Below are 20,746 nucleotides of genomic sequence, written 5' to 3'. Positions count from 1 at the left end.
GCTCTGAAGTGCCTCAGGTGATGAGGATGGGCCTTCCTCTGCATCCTGAACCTCCTGGGAGCCTCTCCTGGCAGAGGAACTTCTGGGGTTAGCTGAGAAATAGATGATGAAGTAGAACAGGGATAAAAAGCTGATTTCAGTTGTTCCAGTATCAGCAATCAGTTCCAAGAGCAGGGATGGAGAAGGATGTGACTGCAGTCACTGCTGCTGCAGGGCACCTGCTGCATCTCTTCCCCTTGGTTCCATCTGGTGAAAGAATTTGGACCACAAACCAATTTTATTGTAAATTCCCCTATTTCTGCTGCTTTCAAAGGTTTTCTTACTTCTGCTGTTTTTTAGTTCTTGTTTCTGCCTGCAGAGTGGGTGTGCACACAAAGGGATTCTTTCAAAACCATTTAATTTAATTTGTGTTGTTCCCTCCTTCTCGAGTCTGCACCAGCCAGAGTCAGCTGATCTCTGATTGATCACTGACTGCTGGAGAGCTCTTATCAAAAGAATCAGTTTGCAAGGATTCATTTCTTGTTCTAGCAGAGCAGAGAAGAGGAAAAGAACCTTCTTCCCTGAGACGTGGATTTGGCACTGCCTCAATGTCAGGTATTGGCATTAATTATATCCAGAGCTCTCTAAATCTAATGACTTACACTGGCATTTTCTAATTTTTAAAAATTTATTATTTTTTCCCTGTATTGTTGTTGTTTTTCTCCATTACCACTTCAGTCTTTGCAGCATTTCCTCTGGTTCTGAATTGTGTTCCCTGCTTCAGGCTGAACCTGTTGTGCCCACATTGATCTCTTCTGATTGATTTTCAAATTTCACCCTCCTTTCTCTGTCATCTCCTGCAAGAACATCTCCCCCAGACCTCAGTCTGCCTCCTCTCAAATCCTGCTTTCCTCTGGCCACAGCTGGAACTCCAAAAATCAATCCTTAAAGAGATAACAATCCATCCCACAACAGCACATCTAGGAGAATTTGAAGCCATTATTAACAAAGCTTCTCCAGGTTTGCAAGTAAACTTCATCCTCAAAAAATGATTGTAAATTAAATTTGACAGGAACTTGGAGCAAGTGTATTCAAATCTGTTCAATTGAGCATGAAATATGCTTTGTAGAAATACACAAAGAATTCCAGAAGTGCCCATTTGGGCCTCAGCAAGCCAGGCCAGTTAATTATAAGTGGGAGAGTGTGGAATAAAAAGCTGCAGATTGCATTTTCTTTACTTCATTTCATTAGAAACAACTAAAGGTGGAGCATTCCTTAATTTCCACTCTCTTGAGCAGGAAGGATTTTAATTTTTTTTCTTCTATAATTTATAATATACAATCCTAAAAAAAAAAAAAAAAAAAACAAAAGCCTAATGTCAACTTCCCAAACCAATTCTAAAAATTCCTAGAGCCTGGCTGGAGGGTCTAATGGCTGGAAATGAGTGTGTACTTTGGCCCTGTGCCCAGAAGAGTAAGTGCCCTCATGTGTGAAAATAATGTTAATGCTGGTTATGGGCTGAAATCCCAGTGGAAAGAACATCAGCTGCAACAAATTGTCCGGTTAAACAGGCTGGAAATGTGCCAGGCCTGGAGGCAGAGCTGCCTCCCTCCTGCTCCTCAGGGCTGAGCATCAGGGCAGCTGCAAAAACTGCAAACTGCAGCAGGGTCAGCAGCAAGTGCCTGCTGGAAAGGAGCAAAAGTAACTTTGGCATTTAAGGAGGTTTAGATGGGATATTGGGGGAAAATCTTTCAGTGAAGCCCTGGCTCAGGGTGGCTGCCCCTGGATCCCTGGCAGTGCCCAAGGCCAGGCTGGACAGGGCTGGGAGCAGCCTGGGACAGTGGGAGGTGTCCCTGCCATGGCAGGGGTGGCACTGGGTGGGCTTTGGGGTCCCTCCAACCCAACCCATCCCATGTTTTTATGATCCAAGTGCATTTCCCAAGGCTTTTCCATCTGCAGTTTGAGCTGGGGGAGCCACATTCACCAACCAGGGCTTGGAGTGTGGCTGAATGATAGAAAGTACCCTGATCTCCTCTGGGATTGCTCACCCTGATCTCCTCTGGGGATTGCTCACCCTGATCTCCTCTGGGGATTGCTCACCCTGATCTCCTCTGGGGATTGCTCACCCTGATCTCCTCTGGGGATTGCTCACCCTGATCTGAATGATAGAAAGCACCCTGATCTCCTCTGGGATTGCTCACCCTGATCTCCTCTGGGATTGCTCACCCTGATCCCCTCTGGGGATTGCTCACCCTGATCTCCTCTGGGGATTGCTCACCCTGATCTCCTCTGGGGATTGCTCACCCTGATCCCCTCTGGGGATTGCTCACCCTGATCCCCTCTGGGGATTGCTCACCCTGATCCCCTCTGGGGATTGCTCACCCTGATCTCCTCTGGGGATTGCTCACCCTGATCCCCTCTGGGGATTGCTCACCCTGATCCCCTCTGGGATTGCTCACCCTGATCTCTGGGGATTGCTCACCCTGATCCCCTCTGGGATTGCTCACCCTGATCTCTGGGGATTGCTCACCCTGATCTCCTCTGGGGATTGCTCACCCTGATCCCCACTGGGGATTGCTCACTCTGATCTCTGGGGATTGCTCACCCTGATCTCTGGGGATTGCTCACCCTGATCTCCTCTGGGGATTGCTCACCCTGATCCCCTCTGGGATTGCTCACCCTGATCTGAATGACAGAAAGCACACTATCACAAACAGTATTGCAGGTTGCTTTGGCAGTACCAGCTGTGAAAAACACCAATCACTTGGTTTTTAAATTTTTTAAAAGTTTAATAGTAATAAAATGGTTATAAAAATAGTAATACAATTAAAGTGATAATAAATTGGACAGTTTGGATTAGGACAATATGAGACAATAGAAACAAAGAGTTATGGACAGTCCAGGTACCTTTTCTGGGCAAAATAAGCCTAAAAAAGGACACAGTTAACAGAGGATTAACCCTTAAAAACAACAGCCTGTTGCATATTCATACACCTCATCCATGATGCATAAATTCAAACACAGGATTCGATCTGGGCAGTGTCAGCTTCTTCCTCCGAATCCTGACTGAGCCAGGTGGGAAGAAGTTCATTTCTCCTGATAATGGGACAATAAATTCTCTTTCTCTGAAAGATTCAGGTGTCCTGTGGCTGCTATCTCTTTAAAAAAGTATCCTACATAGCATAGTTCCTATTTTAACATGTTGTTATAACCTAAAACTATATTTAACAGAGAATATTATTATTGTTAAGAGAATTAATACAGCCTCACTCTCTAACACAACCCCTATAATATTCATTTGAGTATTTGCTAAAAGCCAATCATACAATACTCCTTTTTCCCCCAGCTCAGGGGAAGCCCAGCTGCAGGTGGAGGTGCCTGACTCCATCACCACGTGGATCACAGAGGCTGTGGCTCTGTCTGAGGAGAAGGGGCTGGGCATTGCCAGCCAGGCAGAGCTGAGGACATTCAAACCCTTCTTCATCGACTTCACCCTGCCCTACCACGTCATCAGGGGAGAGCAGACCAAGATCCCCCTCACTGTCTACAACTACCTGCCCCTGTGTGCAGAGGTAAAGCCCAGCCCTCACCTCTCACAGACACCTTTCATGAGAAATCTCTTTGCCAGGATCTTTTCTCCTGAGAAGCTGAGAGGCCTCAGAAATGAAATGTAAACAATGATTATTGCTGCTGTGGAATGCAACAGGTGCATCTGGGATTGGTCTCATGGGGTTGTTTTTAATTAATGGCCAATCAAAGTCCAGCTGTCCTGGACTCTCTGGTCAGTCACAAGATTTTATCATTCCATTCCTTTCTATTCCTTTCGCGTCTTCTGATGAAATCCTTTCTTCTATTATTTTAGTGTATAATAATAATACATTTTAATGTATTTAATACATAAAATAATACATCATTATAATATAATATATCATTTTAATATAATACATACCATAAAATAATCAATCAGCCTTCAGAAATATGGAGTCAAGATTCTCATCCCTTCCCTTGCTGGGGTTGCCTGCAAATTCCACACTCAGCCCCTCCTCAGCTCTGGCTCCTCACCAGGGCTGCTGGGTGACCTCCTGTCACAGGAGATAAGGTGTCAGGCTGACACAGGGGTGAGCTCAGCAGAGATGCTTTGAGAAGATAAATATTGGGTTTTTTTCAACTCAAATAAATGCCATTGCTTGGTTTGGTTTTGGTTTGAACACCTGTGCTAGGCTGAAGTGTCTTGCAGCACTTCAGAAAAGCAAATGTTGAAAAAGGCAGGGAAAAGACATTTGAAATGACTTTTCATTTCAAAATGGTCAAAAATTGGTCATTTTGAAGAAATTTTTTTCCCAAGGGAAAAAACTCTCCCTGGATTTTTTCTTTTCACGCTCCCCATCTGCCCAGCTCCAGAAGCATCTCCCAGAAATACCTGAGGAATTGCTGAGCTGAAACTACTGCTCTCTGTCAAATCCATGGCTAGAAACTTTGGAGAAGGAATAATCTTCATTCTGTGATTGTTAGGAAGAATTCTGTGGGTTTCCCATCATTCACATGGCTCAGTTTGATTTTTGTGGCTGATATTATTTCCAATAAATGACATTTCCAAATCTTTCACAGGTCCACGTGAAGATTTCTGTCCCAAAAGGCATCAAGTTTGTGGGGCACCCTGGGAAGCACCACCTGACCAGGAAGAAGTGTGTGGCCCCTGGGGAGGCCAAGCCCACCTCCATCGTCCTGTCCTTCAACGAGCTGGGCCTGAGCAACATCACTGGTACTCCAAACAGCTCCTAGAAGGGGCTTTACAAGTGTTTATGCTTCCTCTCTCAGGAGGAAATTCTCATCTCCCTACTGCCCCAGTTCATTCATTCCACTTGCTGCCAGCTTGGCTTCTCAGCCTCATTTATTGTAGGGACAAATCTCCTGCCTGGGATGCACAGAATGGACAATGAAACATCAGAACATTCTCTGTCATCTTTTTTTTTGTTGTGATGTTAAGGTTGGGCCTGTTTCCTTTCCCTGAAGAGATCAGTGGAAATTTTTAAACAAGAGAATGGCAACAAATTCTGTGCAAACAATCCCAGTGAGAACTGCAACACCAAAAGCTAGGGAAGAGTTTCTCTGTTGCCCCATGATTGTTCAAATATTGCCTAATTTTAGATGTGAGCACTCAAATATGGATAGAGGGAATGTGAGAGAGGTAATTACAGCACTTGATGTGCTGTTAATCAGCTGCTTCTAATTAGTTTGGATCTCTTTAACTTCTAGAGACCTTTGGATCTCAAAATCTCTGCTGCTTTTCCCTTCTGTGTCTTAGCAAAAGCTTTTGCCTATGGTGGGACCAACTGCTGCCAGGAGGGGATGCAGAGCCTGAAGAATGGCAAACACTCAGAGGACTCTTACTTGGACAAAAGGAGCCCTGTGGGGGTGGATTATGTTCGCAGCAGTGTCATTATCGAGGTGAGAAAACACCCATGAGGATAATTCAGGGGGGAAAAAAAGAGCTTGGGCAAAGTGCGAAATAAACCTGAGCAGGTTTATAAAGATCCTCAAGGTGATCAGGGTGAGTTAGGAGGTTGGAAATAATCAGCTGTAGAAAGAAAGAGCCCATTTGGGCTCCTCTGGTGAATCTTCACCCCTGTTCAGGAGAAAAAGCAATTTATATTTGATGGGATCTCGCCCTGTTAATCTAAGAAATATAAAAGGGAAGGTTCTCTGGCACTGCTCTAGCTAACAGAGCTCGGTGCCATCACTTTTCTGTAAAGGATATAAACCACTGCACAGCAGCAAAAATAATTTCTGTGTTTTCCAAGTCAAACTGGGATCTGTTCCTGCTAATCCAAGCCCTGTGGTTTATGCATGGATTTCTGTTTTTCTATAGCCAGAGGGACTGTCCAGAGAATACACCTACAGTGTGTTCTTCTGCCCAAATGGTAAGTTCATGACTTGAATGAGATGTTCAGTTTGTTTGAATCAGTTTTAAAAAGAAGCATTTGGCTTCTTTAAAAAAAAAAAAAATTAAAAAAATCTTTGTTTCCATTTCTCTGTGATTGATGAGTTATGGTCTGTAGGAAGAACTTGGAAACAAAGAGTCTTTCTTACCTGCCTGGCTAATTATGAATTTGCTCGAACTGCCCAAGTGATTTCTGGAAATGGCCATTAAATTCCTTTACTCTATGGAACAGTTTCAGTATTCAGCACTGTGGACAGTAACTGGGACTGTACTTTATTTTCAGCTGGTGCTTTAAGATTCAGTTCTGGAATCAGTCTGTCCTTTCTGCCAGAGATTTGGATAGCTCAGAGCTGGCTCCAGTAGCTGAACAGAGATGCTTTTGACCACCAGATTAGAACTGAAAAATCACTGGCTGAGCTCATAAGAAATTCAGCTGAGCAGCTTGAAGGGAGTAAAAATAAAAGATGAGAAGAAATATTTTAGTATTTTAAAAGAAGCTGGAAATAACCCCCATGTACATAGGAAAGCTCTGTTTGAATTTCAGACATCAGCTCCAATTCTCACAACGTTCCCTTGTTTTTCTGACTAGAGAAAATCCACATTTCCACTCCTAACAAATATGAGTACCAGTACCTGCAGAAGCCAGCCCAGATGAGCCACTTTGAGCTGGCAGTGAAGGCTCACAACGATGCTCACCTGGCCCTGTCCTCGGGCCCCCAGGACATGGCCGAGATGGCCGAGATCGTCATCGGGGGACAGCAGAACTCCAGGACCTGGATCTCCACCAGCAAAATGGGAGAGCCTGTGGCCAGCAGGGACACACCTGGCATCCTCTCCTGGGATGAATTCCGCAGCTTCTGGATCAGCTGGAGAAATGGAGTTATCCAGGTACTGACTTCTCTGGGAGTCTCTTTGGGAGCAGAGTTTGAGCACACACAGAGCAGTTTCTCCTTGAGCTTCATTCCTGTTGCCTTTTCCCTCTGAAGCCCTGATCAGGCTGTTGGGATCACAGCAAATCTGCTTTTGCCACCAATATGTTCTCAGGACCTCAGTCCTGGCTGGCATGGAGACAATACAAAGCAATGTGTTGTCTTTTTGCCACTGTCTTATTTGCCATATTGTCTTATTGCCATTTTCAGAGGGCTTCACACTGTTTTTATTCTAGCATGCATGCTCTTATACCTTCTTACAAAACTCACAAGTTTACACTTTACTCATTGGTGACAAGAGACAAACAAAATGTTTATTGGAATAGGTGCAGGTTTCTCTTACTTCTCCTTCTTTCTTTCTTGGTTTCTGTGTCAATGACCTTGGTAGGAAATTCTTTCAGGGTAAACATGGATCCTCTGATCAAACTCCTCTCTGGCTGCCAGAAGTTGCTCTAAAACCTCTTCCACAAGTCCTGCAACATTTCTAGTGATGAAACCTTGCAGGCCAAGCCTGTGGATTTCTCACTGAACTCCCTTGGATTGTTTGTGGGTGGGAAGGAGAGAGCTGTTGCTGCACCTGCAGGGCACACCTGGCCTGGGAGGTGTCCCAGCACCCCTGGCACAGTGACTCCACCTGTGTGGGCTCTTGGAACTCCATGGTCTCTTGTCCCTTTCAGGTTGGCCACGGTACTCGGGTGCTAAACGAATCTATTATTGTGGAGTGGACAGTCCCCAAACAGCTTGAGGTGAAGTACATTGGCTTTTCCACAGGCTGGGGGTCAATGGGAGAGTTTAAAATTTGGAGAAAAGAAGAGACTGATGAAAATCACAATGAAGCATTTACTCTTGGAGTTCCCCACAACATAATTCCAGGATCAGAAAGAGCTACGGCTTCAATAATAGGTATCAATAATCAGGAGGTATCACTTAGGTACCCCTTCCCAAATGTGAACAGATGCTCCAGCTGTTACTTCTGACCACTGCTTGAGTGCTGCACAGCAGATAAGATAGTCACAGGCACTTTAAAATGTTGATTACTGCTTAAATCCAGGGCAGATCATTCCTTGGGGTTTCTTTGGCACTTGTTTGAAGCCTCTTTGGGTTGGCAGTGGTTTGGAGTTGGTGCCACATCAGGGGCTTGGCAGGGGCTCTGTTACTGCTCGTGGTGTGGATCTCATTGGCATCCTCATCACAGATTGTGCTGTGTTCTAAACTGGTCTGAACTGGGAAGTCCTGGATAACCAGAGGCTGAAATGTGGAATTTCTTTAATCTGACAAGAGATTGAAGGGCTAGGCCTTACCAGCTGAAGGACTTCCCACTTGTCTCAGTTTATTTCAGCTGATTTGGGGTAGCCAGGAGATATTAGTGCAGTGAGGTGGGGGATAACCATAAAACACCAAGAGAAAACCTTAACTGCCTGATCCTGAACATCTCCCCTCTTTCTCATCAGGAGATGTGATGGGTCCTACCCTGAACAACCTGGACAACCTGCTGAGGTTGCCCTTTGGCTGTGGGGAGCAGAACATGATCCACTTTGCTCCCAATGTCTTTGTCCTGAAATACCTGCAGAAAACCAAGCAGCTCAGCCACGAGGTGGAGGCTGAAGCTACAGATTACCTCGTTCAAGGTAACTCATCACTATTAAATTTACAGATGGAGAAAAGGTTTGGAATTCATAGTTTTGCTTCTCATGTCCCTTTTTGTAATTGAGAATAGCCCAAGTGGTGAGGATTCATCATTTCTGGCAGGATAATCTCAGCCTGACAGATTTTGATGGCAAGATGTTTTCCCTTGATATGTATCCTGTGTTTCCCTTCAGTAACTCCTAGTTCAGATGTTTATTGATTTATCTTTATCTTTTTTTCTGTTTATTGATTTATCTTTATCTTTTTTTCCTTAGCTGATTTATATGTTTAAACATTTAAGAAAGTAAAGGAAAATGAAACTTAGTGAAAATCTGTATATTTAGGGGGTTTTGCCTTATTCATAAATTGTCTTTTTAAACCTTTAGTCACTAGAGTTATGGCTCCTTTCTGGATTTTTTTTTAACAGTATTTTCTTAGTATACCAAAGATCAAAATTTGGTATTCAGAGTAGTTAAAAGCCTTCATTACATGGCTCTAGGTTGTCTGTCCTTTCAGTGTCCTGTCCTACTTTACTAAGCAGCTCCTCAAAACAACCTTTTCCTTCTTTTCTTTTCCTTTTGTTTTTTTTTTTCACTGTTTTTCTCAGCATTTGTTTTGGGAAGAGCCACATGCAAAACAGTTTTATAACTAAGTGCAATTCTCAGGACAAATAAGAATTCAGAGATCATTAAAAACCAGAGTGACCCAAAGGGACAAAGCTCTCTTGTGTATGAGTCAGACAATAGTCATGTCATGAAATCAGAGGTGACAGGGTTAGGTGGTTCTCCTCTGAAAATATAAATATAAAATGTAATATGTGAGATATTTCTTGTGTTCAGCAGCAAAAGCCCAGCTCTGCTTCCTCTGCCTGGCTCCAGTCATTTCACTGGTAATTTTCTGGGCTTGCTGGGAGCAGTGAGGCAAAGGGAATTTGTTAATGGCCCGAGTCAGTGTTTCCTTTGCAACATCATTTGCTTTTGTTTCTTTTTATGAATCTGCAAACCTTCCAGGTTTTTGGCTCCAAACTCTGTTTGCTAATTAACCCTTACAGAAGAAACCCCCAAGAGTTTTAAACCCTTCTGTGTTCACTGGAGCCCTGCCAAGTGTAAGGTTTAGATGGGAAATGCTCACTCTAGAAGGCTTTTGTGATTTACCAAGCCAGAAAACTTCTTCATCCCTCAGGCATCCATCGAGGAAAGTGCTGATAATAAATGCCAATAATTCCCATGTATTCCCTCTTCTTTTGAAGTGGCCTGGGCTAAACCAGTCAGTATTTTTTCTACTTTCCCACAGAAAAAAAAAAAACCCACAAAAAACAAACAAACAAAAAAAAACAACCCCCCCCCCCACAAACAAACAAAAAACCCCACAAAAAACCAAACAAAAACAAAAACAAAAAAAAAAAAAACACAAAAACCCAACCAACCAAACAAAACAAAAAAACCAAACAAAAAAACCCAAACAAAAGACACCAAAAGAACCCCAACCAACCAACCAAAAAAACCAGGTGAACAGGGGAAAACTGGTAAGGGGAAGGTCTGCAATGAGTCCCAGAATTCAGAGGAGTGTTCAGAAAAGAGGAGGGCTCAGAAGAGCAGCAAGACATAAAGTCTGTGCCACTCCCAACCAACGAGTAAAGAAGAATAACAGTAAGAGCAATGAAGCATAATTCAGCTCAAAGTCCCAGAATTACAGAATATCCTGAGTTGGAAGGGACCCACTGTGATCACAGAGTCCAGCTCTGGAATGAGTGGCCCATAGAGCCTTGGCAGTTCTGGCACCAGGAACATTCAAACCAGGAGAACAGGAACAATGAGAAGAGGAATCTGAAATCTAAGGACTGAACGTGTCCATTCACACACTGGAAATGAACCCTGAGAGCTGTTGAAGCAGGCAGTGCTCAGCAGTAAATCCTACCTGAGGGCTACAGGGGGAAGAAACCACTTTAATTTAATTTAACAACAATGTTTTTGGAGGAAGAAAAAAATTATAGCATTACTTCAACTTTCTGCCAGGTGTTTGTACCTACCCCACACCCCCAGGCAAAGATGGGGTGGCTACAAGAGCTTCATCAACCTCCAGGTCTTCATTCCTCCCATTTTCCAGGCCATTCCCTGGGAGCACTGGGGGGCTACAGAGCAACTGGGGAGTGTGGGAGTGTCTTGGTTTGGACAGACAGGAGTCTGCTGAGGAAGGCAGGAGCCTCCCCTGAAATGGAAAATGCAAACCCCCTCCCTCCAAATTGCTATAAATTTGAAATTAAGGGGCTCTCAGGCAAAAAGTATGGAAGCAGGAATAGCAGTTCTTTAACAGGGAAGAAAATAAAAGGATAAAATAAACAATGCAGTGAACTGAAACCCTGCCAGAGGCAGAGCACAGCCTGACACCCTGTGGGTCAGGGGGCTGACAGCAGTGCCACTGGAATTGTGGCTCAGCCCTCCTGCAGTGCCAGGGCTGGTTCTGCTGGAGCAGGGATCCTGGAGAAGGGTGCACTCTGCCTCTGGAGATCCAGGGGAAGAGGCAGCTGCTGCTCCTCTGGGAAATCCAGTGCAGAAGCCGTGCTGGTGTTCCAGAATCTCCAGATTCTATCCAGGTAGGAATGCCTGGCTCCTCCCTCTGGGCTCCCATCTCCCATGGGATGCTGTAGCTCTTATCAGCCATGCAGGGACATTCCATGGCCTGTTATCAGCAGGTGTCTGCCCAGAGGGAGGAGTGGGTGTGGAAGAGAAAAGGAAAACTGCCCAATGAACAGGAGACAGCTGCCACATGGATGGTGATAGGATACATCTTGCCTTGCAGTCTGGGACAGGGAGCCATGGGCAGCCCCTCCTCAGGGACTGAGCTCAGCAGCGAAACTTCCCCTCCACAAATGAAACAATGATCCACTCCCATAAAAACCTCGTGTGGTGTGGAATAAATCTCCTGTGCTGCAGAATTCAGCAGGCATGAAGTGGTTTTTGACACAATCTTCTCACAGGTTGGAGTTTTCCTTGTCAGAAATATCCATCCTGCAGGGTTTGACTCCAGGGGTGTTTTAGAGCTTTATCCAAATGTGTGTTGTGCATCCATCCACGTGGAGGGATGAATACACATTTTATGCAATTCATTTGTGGGGATGGCCATGGCTGTGGACCAGCAGGTCTGAGAAACAAATAATTTTCCTAGAAGAAAGGGCATTTTTTACTTTCAATTTTTGTCCTCAGAAGACATTCCAGGAGAGAGTTCTTATCTTCAGCATTCACCTTAATTATTCACCTAATTATCATAATGTTAATAAGGATGTCTGAAGCAAGCCTTGGGACTGCCCCTGCAGCTGGAGGTGTTCACATGCATTGAGAACACAGCTGGTGTTTTTATGTTACCTGAAGTTGTTCCAAGCAACAGCTCTGGGAAAAGTCAGAACCCAGCTGTAGTGTCACAGGCAAAACCTTTTCATTTGGAAATGGAAGGAGAGTGGCTGTATGATTAAGTAAAAACCTTTTGATAATGCATGTTTTTCAGAGAAGTGTCAGATTTTTAGCATTTGCAGCGTCCCAGATGTTACCCTGAGCAGATTTCTGGACAAACTGCACACAGAGCTGGCTCTCACTCACTCACAGCAGAATAAGAAGCTGCCTCGGGCAGCAGAATCCCTTACACATGTTCCAGATGTTCTGAGTCTTCATTCACTTTAAATACTCATTTTTCTCTCTGTGAGGAGGTTTTGGACTCCCCAGTTCTTTTCAATTTCTTTTCTTTTCCCCAATTCCTTCCAGGCTACCAGCGCCAGCTGACCTACAAGAGGCAGGATGGCTCCTACAGTGCTTTTGGGGAGAGGGACTCCTCTGGGAGCATGTGGTGAGTGGCTGCTTAAAACTGAGCTCAAGCTAGTTAAAACTGAGTTTAAACTGAGTTAGAAAACTGCTAAGCACTTGCTAAACAGGAAAAACACACAACTGGCTGGGAAAGAGGAGTGATTTTTCAGCTTCTCTCCTGGTATCACACTCAGTGGAGAGCAGAAATAACGCAGCATTACTCAGAAATATTCCATAATATTCTATGGAATTGCTGTACAGTGCTGCTGAGTGCTCTGCTGGTGTGCTGGAGGTGATTCAGGACTCAGGAGCACTTAGGAGAGTTAAATTTGCTAATTAGTCCAGGTTTCAGGCCCAAAGCTGTAGTTAAGGAGCATGTCTGCAATTGGAGTAGCAATTAAGGAGTAATTAAGCTCCTGATTCCATTGGGGAAGGGGGTTTTACCTGAAGCAGGGAAATGTGGCAGAGGCTTCTGGCAGGTAAAAAAACCCCAAAACCACCTCAAAACCCCTCAAAGACATCCTTGTACCAAGAGGATGGGTTTGGGCACTGTGATCTTTGTGGTCTTTGGATTTGTGCACTGTGACCTTTGGGATACTCCTTAAATACATTTTCTATGACATCAGCTTGTTGTATGTTCATAAACTTTTTCTCTAAATTAGTTTACATATTCCATGAGCTCTTTAGGATGGCCCCTCCTTGGCTCTATTTTAGAGTATGTGAATTCCTTGGTTGTGGTTTTAGTCTTTTTTTATTATCATTTTTAGTTTTGGGCTTTGGTCTTCACTGCCTTCAGTCTGTGAGTGCTGATAATTGGCAGATCTGTGCAGGTGTCTTAATTATATTTTTATTGGATGTTATCCACCCCAGCAGGCATTTTAACACAGGCACACTTAGATCAGCTATTTTACTAAGCTTAATTAACTACAGAAATAAAAACGATATTTTTATAACAAAGTTATTTTAACACCACACATATAAAATCCACTTTAATATTTGTAAAAAGCCAATATTATAATATGTATCTAGAACCCAGGGAACTTCCACCTCAGCCCCAGCATCTCCCAGTCCCTGGATGTGAAATGTGGTGACACAGAATTACTCAACACTCCAAAAATCCCCTGCCAGGCAGCAGAGTTTGCACCCTCCCATTCCTCAGGGGCTTGTAAATGCAATGACTCAATCCCCCCAAGCTGGCCAGTGCTCACACTTGTTGTCAGAGGTTTAGAATTCCAAAAACACTTCTGGTGTTTTCTGAAGTCTTAATTCTGTATAAAGTGTAACACAGCTTCAGGCTTGAGGAAAGGATCTGGATTTCTTATCAGAAATATATTGATTCTTAATTTTAAAATATTGACTCTTAGCTTAAAAACATTAATAATTTGGGATAAAAAAGAACTATATTTCAGAGTGTGCCATAATTATGACAAATACACCTCTGAGTTCTACTTTTCAATTTAGTTTGTTGACCTTTAATCCTTTTCTTACCCAAAGTCTGGACAGTGGTTGGGTGCTTTTATGTCCCATGAGCTTTTAATAACAATATTTACTTTTTCCCTACAAGATTTTTTCAATCTGTGCTTTCTAAGAATACCATTTTTTCCTTACAGATACTTTAATCTGAATTTGTTTTCTCAGTAAAGATGATCAATTCATTTTTACAGGTTAACAGCTTTTGTCCTCAAGTCCTTTGCTCAGTCCCGTGGGTTTATTTTCATTGACCCCAAAGAACTCACAGCTGCCAAAGACTGGATCATCCAGCACCAGAAAGAAGATGGTTCTTTCCCTGCTATGGGCAGGATACTAAACAAGGACATTCAGGTAAAAAAAACATCCAGAATCAACTTGCAGCAAAGACATTTAAAAGTTATTATCAGAGCATGAAGTGATGCAGTTTCAGTGTGAATTTTGCACTTGAAAGGCTGGGATGCTGCAGGGAGAACCAGGGGAATTTCAGTTCAGAAAGCTCCATCAGAATGTGTCTGTGGGGTGTCCCCAGAGGATGGAAACCAAGGTGTGAAATCTTCACAAATCCTGCATTAAATGTGTCCTCTGACCAGTGTGGGCTTGGGTTCCTAAATCTTGTACTCCTTGTGTGCAAAGAAAAGAAATTTGGTGATGCTTCAGCTTCTCCTCCAGTTCTAGCACATCCTTTGGATTCCTTCAAAGTCTGGTTTTTTTTCCTCAGTGTCCTTTCTCTAGTTTTCATCCAGTGCTTTGTGTTGTTTGCCCTTCCAGGGTGGGATCCATGGGAAGATCTCCCTGACAGCTTATGTGGTTGCATCTCTTCTGGAAACAGGTGTCACTTCTGAGGTAACAAAAGCTTGGTTAAAACAGCTCCAAAAATTCTCTCTCTCCTTTCTTCATAAAATCTTCATTTTGCTGCTGTTTGCCTTCAGAGGTTCTGTGCTCTCTGCAATGACTGACAGCATCCAGGGAAGGGGAGGCTCCTGGAAAGCTTTGGGATTGTTCTGAAGTTAAAGAATCTGTTCTGAAGTTGTTCAAGGTGGTCTCCCACCCTCCAGCCATCAGCTCATGATTATTTCAGCAGAGCAAAACACTCCCCTGCAGCCCCATCCCTCAACCTCTCCCAGAAATTACTGCAAAAAGAGTTTTTCTGCCTCTTAGCTTCAAGCTGTGAGTGCAGCCTGTGCTGATCCTGCTCTCAGAAATCCTGGCTTGGTGCTAAAAGCAGTTTAACTTGGGGATCCAGAGAGCTCTTGTGGTCTGGCTTGGCTGCAGAGGCCAAAATGCTACTGCTGTTAGATTCCAGTGCCTTTGGAGAGCTGAGCTCCTGCACTGAGCTGCACTCAGGGCTCTGGAGAAAAATGTTTCTGTTCTTTGCAGTGAGACAGAGCAGGAACACTGCAAAATAGAGAAGCAGCTACGTAGAAATGGCCAATTCCACTGGAAAAAAAACCCCAAATTTCCAGTACAACTGATGTGTTTGGGATTCCTCTTTAAAACTCCTGGTAACTCAGTCTCCTGCCCTCTGGTGTGTTCCTGCCAGCATGCAGCTTCACCAGGATGGAGATGTTTAGATGAGACTGTGGTGGCACATTCCCACTGGCTAGGACTGGGAAGATGCTCCCTTGCAGATGTTCCCCTGCCCTTCAGCCAAGGGAGAGGACAGGGGTGGCCTGGGAGGTGAAAAGAGGAGGTGCAGTGGATGCTGCAGCATCTCCTGGAGATCTGCTCTCACACAAAAGGGCCCATTCAGGCACAACCCCGTGGGTTTGTGGTGTCAGAGCAGGCAGGGCCCATTCAGGACCTCTGATAACCTCAGCACTCCTCAGCCCTCCCTGTGGAGCCTGAAGAGTGAGACCAGGCTGCTGCTGCAGGCAGATGCCTCCTAAGCCCCTGTCCTTGTTGGGGTGGAAGGCTTTCAACCTTATTAAAAATTCAGAAAACCCTGCAGAGCTCACAGAGGAACTTCCTGCCTCCCCTGTGAGCAGTGATGTGATGCTCTCTCTGGGCTGCAGTGTGGCAGGGCAGCCCCAGCAGCTGCTGTGCATTCTCCTGGTTTTCCTAGAGGAGATTTGTGAGTGTTCCTAATGATCTTAGCTAGGAAATGAGCAAGGGGAAGGTTAGTGCCACAGGGAAATCAAAGGAAACCAAATTACATCAAGTCCAATTAAATTGTTTCTATAAATTATCAGAGCCACGTTCCTGCACGGTGAGGTCATTGGGGGAGTTAATAAAACATGTTTGTTGGCTGCAGGGACCCCTGGGAACCTTGGCCTTTATTATCCTCTGGCGTCTGCCAGACGCTCCAGAGTGTCAGGAACACAATCAAAGCTCCAGCCCAGAGCTCCCCCTGCCCTGCTCATCTGCTGCCTTGCAGGGCACACAATTTCTCCAGCTTTAGGGGAGGAAAAGTGTGGCTAAAAGTCAGCCTAAATCATTCTTACTCTGCTGCTTGCATCCTTTTTTTTTGAACTTTTGATGCATGGCTTTTCTCTGTTAGCCTAAATCATTCTTATTCTGCTGCTCACATCTTTTTTTTTTTGGAATTTTTGATGCATGGCTTTTCTCAGGGTGTCCAATGTGTTCTCAAAGTGTCCATGCTGTTCTGCAGAGAGCACAATGTATCTTTCTGAGTTGATTGTGTGGGTTTTGTCTGGATTTTGTTGGTGGTTTTTGTTTGGTTGCTGTTGTATTTGCTGGGAAATGTCCTGACGAAGGAAGGAATGATGAATGTGACTCCATGTTCTCAGAAAGCTGATTTATTACTTTATGATACTATATTATATTAAAGAATACAGAAAGGATACTTACTGAATGCTAAAAAGAGAATTAAAAACTCCAGACTCTCTCCAAAGCCCTGACACAGGCTGGCCCTGGTTGGCCAAAGAGCCAAAACAACTCCCAGCAGAATGCAATGGAACAATCACCTGTGGGTGAGCAATCCCCAAACACATTCCACATGGGCACAGCACAGGAGAAGCAAATGAGATCAGAATTGTTTTCATTTTTAAATTCATTCCACATGAGCACAACACAGGAGAAGCAAATGAGATAAAAATTGTTTTCCTTTCTCTGAGGCTTCTCAGCTTCCCAGGAGAAAAATCCTGGGTGAAGGGATTTTCTCAGAGAATGTGAATGCCACAGGTTACCTTTGTGAGGTAATGAGTAATAAAGCAATCCTAACTCCTGAGAGTGCTACATCAACCTGGGCTCTTTCCCCTGTGAATGTAGGAAGAAAGAAGAGCTGTGGACAAAGCCAAACACTTCCTGGAGTCCAACCTGTACTCAGCAGAAGATCCCTACACCACTGCCCTGAGTGCCTACGCCCTGACCCTGCTGCACAGCCCCAGTGCTGCTGCCACACTGCGCAGGATGAACAGCATGGCCATCACCCAAGGTAGGAGCCTGCCTCAGCTCTTGGTCCTCACAGGTGCCTTGGATAGGAAAAATGAGCAAAACCTGAATGTTTCTTGTGCCACAGGAGTTAATAGGGGGGATTCTGGCAGCTGGAGCTGAGCAGAGCTGTTTGGGAGTTTGGTGGGTTCCTGTGTTCTTCACTGTTCTGCCCCCACACCAACTAAACACAGCCTGGATGGGCTGAGCTGCTGGACCCTGGGGGATGAGGGATTCCTCACTGACAGGTTCTGCAAAGAGGCTGATTTTGGAGAAAAAAAATAAAAGAAGAAAAATCCCATCTCTCTAAAGTGATAACATTTGTGTTCATATGGAAATCAGCACAGTCTCCTTTCACAAGCACATCTGGGCTACCATGAAGCTCCTCTGTGTCCTCTTTAGGATCAGACCCTTGGGAGGATCCTTTAAATCCTATCAGAAGAGGAACACCAACAGGACAAACTCTAAATCTGGATTTTTTTCAGTACATTATAAAGAAAAGAAATAATAAAGAGGCAAAATTTTCATAAAAACCCAAGTTTGGCTTTGTAAGGCAAGGGTGCTCCTGGTTTTCTTTGGAGAGGGCTCCACATATGTGGCAGATGCTGAAGGAAGGCAAGTGCAGCAGAATCACAGAATATCCTGAATTGTAAGGGACCAGCTCATGGGTGAGTGGCCCACAGAGGGATCAGAGCCACAGCCCTGGTGTCCAGTTCAGCTCTCAAACCAGCAGAGTGATTCTGCAGTGCCCTGTAACACCTCCCATTCCCTGGTGGTGCATTTAAATCCAAAATCCAAGGATCTCCTGAGTTTTTTGAATCATCTCTGTCATTCCAAAGGGAGCTCCTTGCTCAGGCACTGGGTGCCCAAGAGGAGGGAGGGTGCAGCTCAGGGCAGGGAGCCAAAGTGGAATTTGGCTCTTCCCTTGCACAGAGGCTGAGCTGCTCTGATAACAGCCCTGTCCCACTGCTCTGATGACAGCCCTGTCCCTCTGCCCTCTTCTCCCAGATGGATTTACCCACTGGAGCCTCACAGGAACCCTGGTCACTGATGAAGACACCTTCATGGGGTTTAATGATGGCCTCTCTCAGTCAGGTAATTGGGAACCTGCAGGGCAAAGGCAGAGGAGAGGGGAGGGGCTGCCACAAGCAGCCTGCATGTATTGCAGGGAATTGTTTATAAAATACAGCTGTTCTGAAATTGTCTCTCAGTCAGGGAAGAGAGAGCTCAGAAAGGCAGGTAACATGCTGAAAGAGTAAATGAGACACAGAGCAAGATGTGGTCCAGACAGGACCACAGGTTTTTCAGCCTCAGATGTCTCATCAGCTTTTACTCTTTCACTCCATGTGGTTCTCACTCTTCTGTCAGGGAGCAATAATTCAAAATGGAAATCAGGGGGAATTCACATATATTTAATTTTAAAGCTATTTATCTTTGAATTTTCAAATGAACCTAAGGATTGTAGCACTGACACTTCAGCTGATTTTTCTAGACTTTGGCTGTGAAAGCCACAGAAACTGAATGATGCTGTCATTTTCAAGGCACTAAAAGCCACTGGCTCTTTGGATGTGATGCAGGTGCAGCAATTCTCAGGAGGGATCTGACTGGATATTGTATGAAAATCTCTAGGGCAGGACAACAGTGTGGGCAGCAGCAGAGTAGGACTGGAGTGGGAGAGGAATTATTTGTGGGATACAGTCAAGAAAAAGAGTTTATTGTGTAAATATCTTTATTATTGGTTATCTATTGCCTGAAGGGAGGCTTTTGTTGAAAGCAGAGATATTTTAGGCAGGTGAAACGCCTTGGGTGCAGACATTTTAACTTTCCTTTTCCTGTGTTTACTTCTACAGACCCTTAACTTCTTAGAATTATTTTTCAGTTAATGAATATTTTTAGAGCTATCTCTAGACCTGCCTGGATTCTCACATCAATGTGATATTTTGTTGGTTTTTTTTTAAATTCACCCCCCTTTCAGTTGTTTCTGCAGAGGTAGAAATGACATCCTATGCCCTTCTGACCTACACACTCCTGGGAGATGTGGCCTCTGCACTCCCTGTGGTCAAGTGGCTCTCACAGCAGAGGAATGCACTGGGAGGATTCTCATCTACTCAGGTGGGCAGCCTCTGGAAAAGGTAGCTGGGATGCATGCATTGGCAATTGATTCAGGAATGTGGAGTTTCCATCTTCCTGACAGAAATTGTTTGTGCTCTGGCAAGAAGAAAAACTTTCCAGGGCTCTTTACTGCTTCCTCCTCAGACTGGTAATTTGAAAGGAACCCAGAGTTTGTCCTCACAGGTGTCTTTGATGGGAAAAGTGAGCAAAACCTGATGTTTCTTGTGCCATATGAATTAACAAGGGAGATTCTGTCAGCTGGAGCTGAGCAGAGCTGTTTGGAAGTTTGCTGTGTTCCTGTGTTCTTCACTATTCTGATTTCTCTCTCTTCTGGCCCCCAGGACACCTGTGTGGCCCTGCAGGCTCTGGCTGAATATGCCATCCTTTCTTATGTTGGAGGAGTCAACCTGACCATTTCCTTGGCTTCTACAAACCTGGACTACCAGGAGACCTTTGAGCTTAACAAGATGAATAAAAAAGTCCTTCAGACTGCAGTGGTAGGTGGTTTTGTGCAGGCAGGTTTTTAAAGCAATCCACGTGAGCTGGGTTCTGAAGGAGGACTTGGACCAGTGGTGGCAAAAGCAGAAGTTAAGCACAGACCTGTGGGCCTTTCTGTGGGTTTGTGGCTGGATTCTGCTGGGAAGGAGGCAGCACTCCTAATTCAAGGCATTTTTCACCATAACCAATGCCTGATGTGTATTTTGTGCCATTGGAAGTGCAGGTGGTGAAGGGACTAAGCCATGCTCACTTCCCTTCTGCAGTGTCCTTTATAAAGGTATTTGGTACAGAACAGAGCTAAATTTAATATTCATTTCCATTCTGAGTGCCTTGTCTGTGTCTCACCTGTGCATTCTCCCCAGATCCCCAGTATTCCAACAGGGCTGTTTGTGAGTGCCAAGGGAGAAGGCTGCTGTCTGATGCAGGTGAGCTTGTCATGGGGCTGGGGAAGGCATGGCAGCAGATGATCTCTAACCTCACAGCCTGATTGCTGCTTTTCTAATCCCACTTTGCTGCAAGGAAGGACTTACACTTGGAATTTCTCTCAAAATACTTCTATAACTATTGGTGTTGCTTTAATTAGGGAAGTGAATGTGTAGATGTCTATGTAAGCTCTGGTAGAGCTTATCTAGAGACAGAACTGTGTGTTATTGTAGCAACAATCCCCCCTGAATGGGGAATAATTAGCACTGACTCCAGTAATTAGCATTGACTCCATGATTGCAGAAGGCTGATCAATTGCTTTATTAAGCTATACTGTATTACACTATATTATACTACACTATTAAGAAACTCATAACCTTTACAGACTGTCTGATACAGTTTTCACTTAATTGGTCAATCAATTGTCCAATTAAGAAATCACCCTTTGCTAACAATCTCCATAACACATGTGCACAACAGTAGGTGCAGCAAATGGAGATAAGAATTGTTTCTCATTCTCTTCCCTGAACTTCCTTACAGCTTCCCAGGAAAATCCTGGGAGAGAACGATGTCTCTCTCTGTTC

General features: G+C 44.4%; 1 protein-coding gene across 1 annotated transcript in view; it reads left to right on the top strand.

Annotated features, from left to right (window-relative positions):
- Positions 1 to 20,746, top strand: part of CPAMD8 (C3 and PZP like alpha-2-macroglobulin domain containing 8) — a 62,599-nt gene that overhangs the window by 19,108 nt on the left and 22,745 nt on the right. The window contains 16 exon segments of the mRNA XM_009096968.4: positions 532 to 594; positions 3,326 to 3,551; positions 4,588 to 4,741; positions 5,285 to 5,427; positions 5,849 to 5,900; positions 6,510 to 6,808; positions 7,527 to 7,752; positions 8,301 to 8,477; positions 12,231 to 12,312; positions 13,934 to 14,090; positions 14,508 to 14,582; positions 16,968 to 17,133; positions 18,138 to 18,224; positions 19,105 to 19,241; positions 19,583 to 19,738; positions 20,102 to 20,164. Coding sequence (XP_009095216.4) covers positions 532 to 594; positions 3,326 to 3,551; positions 4,588 to 4,741; positions 5,285 to 5,427; positions 5,849 to 5,900; positions 6,510 to 6,808; positions 7,527 to 7,752; positions 8,301 to 8,477; positions 12,231 to 12,312; positions 13,934 to 14,090; positions 14,508 to 14,582; positions 16,968 to 17,133; positions 18,138 to 18,224; positions 19,105 to 19,241; positions 19,583 to 19,738; positions 20,102 to 20,164 — 2,263 coding nt within the window.

This window comes from Serinus canaria, chromosome 28 (assembly GCF_022539315.1).
Source record: "Serinus canaria isolate serCan28SL12 chromosome 28, serCan2020, whole genome shotgun sequence".
Taxonomy (NCBI): Eukaryota; Metazoa; Chordata; class Aves; order Passeriformes; family Fringillidae; genus Serinus; species Serinus canaria.
Note: the sequence above shows the minus strand (reverse complement) of the source record. Positions and strands in the feature narration are given on the sequence as shown.